This window comes from Furipterus horrens, unplaced genomic scaffold (assembly GCF_987537825.1).
Source record: "Furipterus horrens unplaced genomic scaffold, mFurHor1.1.pri manual_scaffold_16, whole genome shotgun sequence".
Classification (NCBI taxonomy): Eukaryota; Metazoa; Chordata; class Mammalia; order Chiroptera; family Furipteridae; genus Furipterus; species Furipterus horrens.
The window spans coordinates 380,380-388,123 of record NW_028327186.1 but is presented as its reverse complement, the minus strand read 5'-3'; the positions used below and the strand labels follow the sequence as shown (position 1 = coordinate 388,123).

The window sequence follows — 7,744 nt, the reverse complement described above, 5'->3', positions numbered from 1 at the left end:
TTCTGTCTCCTGTGCCTTTTATTGAGGAGGGGCTTTGGGAGATACAAGGTCAAGACTTATGAATCATCAATAAACTTTTAGATGCTTGGATTACAGTTGACAGTTACTGATTACAGATATCAATATAGATGGCACAGTGACCAGTCTGTGTCAGGGTCTGCTAAACACCCTGATGCCATGCTGACATCAGGGGCAATGCTTCCTACATTTTTTGCTACAGATCGTTTATAGTTAACTAAGAGATAAGGAAAGCGGAGCAAGCTCTAAAGCATAATACGCAGTCTTTAAATCCAATTCCCATGGGAAACCTCTGAGTGGCTTTCAGTCCTGTCTGCCTCACAGCCTTTCAGTTTTCCGTTGAGACTTAAAGGACTCCCCAGAGGGGAGTGGGGGGGGGGGGCTGGCAGCTTGGACTACAATTCCCAAAACCACAAGGAGCAGTCCCCTACACAAAGCCATTTAAATTTCACTCCCCACAAATAATTCTTTTTTCCTTTTAGCTAAGTAGTTACCTGGGCAGAATTGCAGGGAGAGTTATAGGAGAGGGAGATAAAATTTTTTTTTTTTTAAATTAGTTTTGCTCAGCCTGGTTTCAACCAGTCAGAGAAGGATAAATGTTGTACAATTCCATCTATGAAACATCTAGAATAGGCGAGTTCATAGACAGAAGGTAGGTTAGAGGTTACCACGGACTAGAGAGAAGGAAAAACGGGGCATCACTGCTTAATGGCTACAGAGTGTCTGTTTGGGGCGACGGGAGGATTTTGGAAATAGTGATGAGGGTTGCACAGCTTTGCCAATGGAATTCATGCCTCTGAACTGCACATTTAAAAATGGTTAAGTCCTGACTGATGTGGCTGAATGGAGTGAGCCCTGGCCTGAGTACCAAAGGGTCGCCGGTCCAATTCCCACTCCCGGCACATGCCTGGGTTGCAGGCCAGGTCCCCAGTTGGGGGTGCACGAGATGCAACCTCACATGGAGATTTCTCTCCCTCTCCTTCCTCCCTTCCCCTCTCTCTAAAAATAAATAAGCAAAATATTTTTTAAAAAAGGTTAAGATGGCAAGTTTTATGCTATATGTATATATGTTACCACAACAAAAAATAAGCAAATGGTCTAGACTTATTCAGCATAAAATTTTCATACAGAAATAATACTTGTATATTATATTGCTTCACAAACTAACAATGCTGCCTACAGGTATAGGTTTATATTCTTTAAGCTGTTTTTTTGTTTGTTTGTTTTGTTTTGTTTTTTACCTCTCAGACTGTGTTCTCCCCCTCTTACTCCTTACTCTCCCAAAGGAGAAGAACAACCATCAACGGCCAGTGGCAGTTGCAAAAGCAGCACCAAAGGCTGGTTTCATGCTCAAAAAAGAACACCACGCCACTTCCTTGTGGTTCCGGGTGCTCTACACATTCAAATAAACCCCTAGTAATGAACTATAGAAATGATCCCTGAAAGTATCGTCTTTAACCTGTATTTTAATAGAGGGTAAGTTTAATATTTTAAATTTATGAGCATGTTCTTTATGGCATCATTTATAATAAAAATAAAACAGGTAGCAGCCTAACAACCAAAAATAGTTAAATAGGAGACAAATTACTGTAGTTATACTTTCTGGGAAGTTACATTCTCATTAAAATAATCACAATGAGGTAACAACATGGAAACTGATTACGATGTATTAAATAACAAAGACATTTTGTATATTGTACTTGGAAACAAATACAATTATGTTTACTTTAAGTGGAAAAACACCTAAAATAATAATAATTAAGCTAGGGTTGTGGGATTCATAATTTTTAAATAACTATTTCCTGTTTTTCATGCTATCTGTAATTTTGATATATTTCATTAAAAGTAAATTAGGTAATTAGCCAAGATATGGAAGCAACCTAAAGTGTCCATTGATAGACGGTTGGATAAGGAAGAGGTGATACATATGCACAATAGAGTATTACTTGGCCATAAAGAAAAATAAAATTTTGTCATTTTTGACAATGCAGATGGACCTAGAGGGTATTATGCTAAATGAAATAAGTCAGAGAAAGCTCAATGCCAAATGGTTTCACTTATATGTGCAATCTAAAATATACAGCAAATGAACAAATAAAACAGAAATAAACTCAGATACAGAGAGCATTTTGATGGTTGCAGGATGTGAAAGGGTTTGGGGACTGGGTGAAAAGGGGGAAGGGATTAAGATATACAACTTGTCAGTTATAAAAACAGTCACAAGAATGTAAACTACAGCACAGGGAATGTAGTCAATGACATTGTAATTGCTATGTAAGGGGCCAAGTGGGTACTAGATTTCAGGGGGTGGTGAATCACATGATAAGTTATATAAATGTCTAATCACTATGTTGTATACCTGAAACTAATATAATATTGTGTGTCAACTGTAATTGAAAACTTTAAAAACTTATTTTTGAATATAATAAAAATACCAAAATTTGCAAATTGTTTTCTTCAAAAGTCGATCCTTCAGATCCTTCAGAGGAAATTTTGCTTTCTTTTGATCAAAGGGAATTGAATTATTGTCATGTATGGCGGAGGTGCCACACACCCCCTAGGCTCGGTTGGAAGTTGCTCTGTCCAGCAGAGGCTTCGTGACCACAGCGGAACAAACTTTTACCCAGGACACTTTGTCATGTCTGGGGGAAGGAAGGTGACTGCCTCTCTAGTGGAGACCAGCAGCCAAACCTTCATCCCTCATGTCTTTTACTGAAGAGGATACATATGAGAGATACAAGGCTAAAATTCATACATTGTCTATTGTATTTAGTTGTTTGACAGTAACAGATAACATACACTAATTCAGGAATCACACTGACTGATTAGAGTCAAGGTCTATAAAACATTCGGACCAGGTGCAGGGTCCCATATACTCCTTGCTAAAGATAGCTTACACCACATTGCTGATAAGGAAAGCAGAGCAAGTTCTAAAGCACAATGAGTTTTATAAGCGCTCTTTGATCTAATTCCCATGACAACCCTCTGAGTGGTTGACAGTCACATTCCGCACGCAGCCTTATGTTGAGACTCAGAGATAAGCATGGCCAGGACGCTGGGGGCTCGTCATGCTCAGGCCGGGTCTACAGTTCCTTAAGCCACGAGAAGTGGTTGCCCACAGTCATGAATAAAGATTAATGAAGGAAAAAATAATACATGCTTATGCTAAAAAAGAATTAAGTAAATATCCAAATTTTCACGATCCAGATTATCCATTTTAATGCTAATACTACAAGAAATCTGTTTATGTGTATACATATAATTATGTTTTTAAAGATTTTATTTATTTATTTTTAGAGAAAGAAGGGAGGGAGAAAGAGAGGGAGAGAAACATCACTGTGTGGATGCCTCTCTAGTGCCCCCAACTGAGGACCTAGCCTGCAACCAAGGCTTGTGACCTGACTGGGAATTGAACCAGTGAACCTTTGGTTCACAGGCAGGCATTCAATCCACTGAGCCACACCAGCCAGGACAATTAATATAATTATTAATAAATGGAATCATACTATTAAAAATATTGCAATAATTATGTATGGTGTCAGGTGGGTACTAGACTTATCTGGGTGAACACTTTGTGTGTTATATAAATGTTACTATGCTGTACATCGGAAACTAATATAGTGTGGACTATTGAAGAATAAAAAGTAAAAATAAAATAAATTAGGAAATTAGATGTTTAAGATCGCAAGCTCCAGTGTGTAGGCAACTGACTTCACACCCCTTTCCGTGGTGCCTTTTGAGTCTCCGCGGACTGCGCTGGTTTCAGGCCCCAAGCAGGGCTGGCTCCAGGGTGGCCTGAGTGGAAGTTGCTCAGGGACCGCGATCCTGGAGAGGTGTGTCCTGCCGGCGCTCTTCAGCCCCAAATAGTGCATGGGACACACGCAATTATTATTTTTTAAAGAGTTTTATTTTTATTGATTGGTGATTAGAGACAGTCGGAAACATCATATGTTGTTCCACTTATTGATGCGTCCATTGGTCGGTCCTTCACGTGCCCTGACCGGGGGATTGAACCCCCAAACTTGGCGATTTGGGACGATGTTCTAGCCAACGGAGCTACCCAGCCAGGGCCATACACGTAATCACACACGCAATTATTCATCTGACGTGGAAACTTAACTGGGTGCCCTGTATACTTTGGTTTGCTAAAGGTGGGAACCCCATCTCCCCACAGACCCACCTACATTCTCCCCCGCTTCCTCACCACTCTTGAAGCCTCCCCCACAGCCACTCCAGTCCTCTCCACTCTCACTCCTGGGGCCCCGAGCCCGCAGACACAAGAGCCCTCACCGCCCCGCCCATGCCCCGCCCATGCCCCGCCCATGCTCCGCCATGCCCCGCCCACGCCACGCCCATGCCCCGCCCCCGCAGCTCCCGGGAGCCCTTCCCACCCCGCACCCTGTGCCTGCCCCGCGGCTCCCGGCCCCGCCCCCAGGCCGGCGGCGCGCGTGCGCAGGCGCGGAGGGCGGGCGCGGGCGGAATGGGGACTGCAGCGGCGGCAGCGGCGGCGGCCGGGGAGGGGGCGCGCAGCCCGAGCCCCGCCGCCGTGTCGCTCGGCCTGGGCGTGGCCGTCGTGTCGAGCCTGGTGAACGGGTCCACGTTCGTGCTGCAGAAGAAGGGCATCGTGCGCGCCAAGCGGCGAGGTAGGGAGGGCCGCGGGCTGCGCGGGGTCGGCGGGGGTGGAGGGCGGCCGCTGGCGGGCTTCCCGGGGTCCCGCCGGAGCCGGGGACCGGGACGCGGCCCTGCACGCCGCCTGCGTGTCCGCCGGGACTCACCCGGCTCCCCGAGCGACGGCAGCTGTGTCGCCGCCACCGCTTCTCTCCCTTCCTAGCGGCCGGAGAGGCCTTGTACGGGTCGTAGCGTTTCTCTGGCCCACTCCTTTCTCCGCTCCGGACGGCCCCCGCCCCCGCGCCCGCCGCCGGCGACGCCTCCCGGGTGCAGTGTCCCCGCGGCCCGGCCTGGTTCGCGCTGCCTGCGGCGGCGGCGGCGGGCTGCCCACGTGAGAACTGCGCGAGGGGGCCGTGCCCTCCGGGGCGCCGCGCGCGGGTCGTAGCGGGGTCCTTCTGGGGTTCGAGCGGGAGCCCTCTGACTGCAAGCGATCTCCAGTGCAGGAAACGCAGGGCACAGCCCCAAGCCCCGAAGGGGCCGACCCAGCCTTGCGCGGTGGCCTCTCGGCGAACCGAGCCCTCGGTGCTCGGCGCTCGGCGCTCGGTGCTCGGCGCTCGCAGAGGCCCGGCGCTTGGCGGAGCGCCGCGTGCGCTGTGCTCTGAAACTGGATGTCAGCGTCGCGGCCGCAAGGACGGAGACAGTGGGTGTTCGCCGTGAGTCCCGAGTTGGAGAATCGGCTCCTTTAATAGGGCACATTCCAGAGCGCCCGTGAACCTTCCCTGAGTGGCGTCGGGGCCCGGGGTGCCTTCAGGAAGGAGAGTAAGGGACCTAGACTAGGGAGTGAAAAGCAGTCACAGGTATTTGTTTAAAGAATTCTGCACTGGAGCGAAAACCTGGCAGTCTGTACATAAAATCTGACCCCCGAAAGGGTTTCCTTAGCGTGCCGATGAGGCTCTCAGGTGGCAAACACACTTGGGGACACGGGCTCGTTTTCGGGCAGTGCCTGCCAGACTGACGGCGTCAGCGGTGGATGCAGGACTTGCTGTGACTCAGAAATAAAGAACATACATGCTCTCGACAGGAGGACAGGGGCGTGAGAGGGCGCTTCACCCCGTGGCTGTCCTCCCAGAGCCCACACACCGTGAGAAAAACATCTCACGAACTGCATCAGGGACAGCCTGTTATGACTGTGAAGTCTGAGAGACTCCCAGGCAGAAGCCTGCGGACGCGTGAGATAAGACACTAGGTGATCGCTAAGGAGCCGGGAATGCAGACTTCAGTTAATGGAAAACAAACCATCATGGGGTCAAACTAAATGTGTTACTTAGCTCAGTGTCTGTGTTCAAGGGAATCAGTGAATGAGAGAGAGAAAAAAATCAACCTAAAAAAGGGAAAACCCAGGATGGATGCTGTTATTCATACCCACATGCTGTGCCTTTAAACTTAAAAAAGTGAAAATGTGACATTCGCTAATTTTATATTTCTCCAGTTGCCACCCACCACTTCCTGGGCGAGCGAGCTGGGCCGATCTTGGCGACGGAAGACCGAGTCTTGTTCTGATGACTTAGTTTTGATTTCTTCAGCAGACCTTCGTGAAACTTATTATGTGCCAGGCACTGTTGCGGATGTTAAGGTTACCCAATTTTAGAATCTGCTCCTTCTAGGACCTTCTGTGGCCTCTGTTAACAAGCCGCGGAGCTGACCGTTATGAAATGCCTGCAGCCTGCAGCAGAGGAGATAAGAGGAAAGGAGTCGGTAGCTGGGAACTGGGGAGGCCTGACGGTCACAACCTCTCTCTCTCTCTAGAAACTTCAACTTCAGATGAACTGCCACACGGTAGTATTTCTTTGGAGTCTCAGCTTCAGGAAAGCCAAGGGTACGGCTTTTTCTGCTAAGGTTTTTCCCTCTTTTTTTATGAAAAGATTTCATTTATTTATTTTTAGAGAGAGGGAAAGGGAGTGAGAAAGAGAGGGAAACATAATATGAGAAAGACATATTGATCTATTGCCTCTGCCTCTCGTATGCTCCTCAGCCAGGCTGAACTCACAACCCAGGCATGTGCCCTGACCAGGTGTTGAACTAGTGACCTTTGCTTTACAGGAAGACACCCAGCCCAGTGAGCCACTCCAGTCAGAGCTCACTGACTCTTGAAAGGACAGCCCCAATGAATGCAGCGGGCCAGGAGGTCTGGCCACAATTTGACCCTGGCTGGACTGCCTGACTGCTGGGGAGTCTTTTAAAGACTCTGCGGATGGGGAGAGGGCCAGTGGCACTTGGGGCGACAGGTCATTTGTAGTATGTTTAGTGTGAGAGCCCAGTTGAAGCAGAGCTTAGGTGAGGGAAGCAAGGTCATCACTGGGTATGAAGGCATTTGTGGAAAGCCAGCTGCAAGGAGACAATTGATGTGCGTGCAGTGTCAGGGAGGAGGGCCAGGGAGTCGGTTAGTGTGGTGTGGTGCCCTGCCCTGGGACAGGCTTTGTGGAGACAGTCTCAGAAAAGCCACATCCTTGAATTTGCGGGGGGCTTTGGAGAATCGAACAGATAAGTAACTCTATGTTGATGCCCTGGACCAGGATGAACTCGCTGATTTTTTAAAAAACCCCTTTCACCAAAACCAAGAGATCACAGCCTTAAAAAAACAAACAAACAAACAAAAAGCAACAGAAAATAACAAGGTGAAGCTGTGGAGAAATTGGAACTCTGTGCACTGTTGGTGAAAATGTAAAATGGTGCAGCTGCAATGAAGAACAGTATGGCAGTTTGCTGAAAAATTAAACATAAAATTACCATATGATCCAGCAGTGCCACTTCTGGATATGTACCCAAAAAAACAAAGCAGGGACTTGAACAGACGTTAGTACCCCCATGTTTACAGTGGCATTATTCGCAATAGACGCAAGGTAGAGACAATCAGCCAGTGGCTCAGTTGGTTAGAGTGTCCTCTCATACACCAAAAGGTTGTGGGTTTGCTCCCCGATCAGGGCACATGCCTGGGTTGCAGGTTCGATCCCTGGTTGGGGCGTGTATGGGAGGCAACTGATCGATGATTCTCTCTTTCTCTTTCTCTAAAGTCAATAAATGTATTCTCGGGTGAGGATTAATAAAAAAAGGTGGAAAC

The 7,744-nt window shown here is 47.9% G+C and overlaps 1 protein-coding gene and 1 non-coding gene across 2 annotated transcripts in view; one reads left to right on the top strand and one right to left on the bottom strand.

The window, feature by feature from the left end:
* Positions 1–1,257: 1,257 nt before the first annotated feature.
* Positions 1,258–1,473, bottom strand: LOC149991946 (small nucleolar RNA U3). The gene has a single exon (XR_016508526.1). It is a non-coding gene; the product is annotated as a small nucleolar RNA U3 (small nucleolar RNA).
* Positions 1,474–4,498: 3,025 nt separating this feature from the next.
* Positions 4,499–7,744, top strand: part of NIPA1 (NIPA magnesium transporter 1) — a 29,370-nt gene continuing 26,124 nt past the window's right edge. Inside the window, exon 1 of the mRNA XM_090263718.1 lies at positions 4,499–4,661. Within this exon, the coding sequence (XP_090119844.1) occupies positions 4,499–4,661 (163 nt within the window). The remainder of the gene's footprint in view (positions 4,662–7,744) is intronic.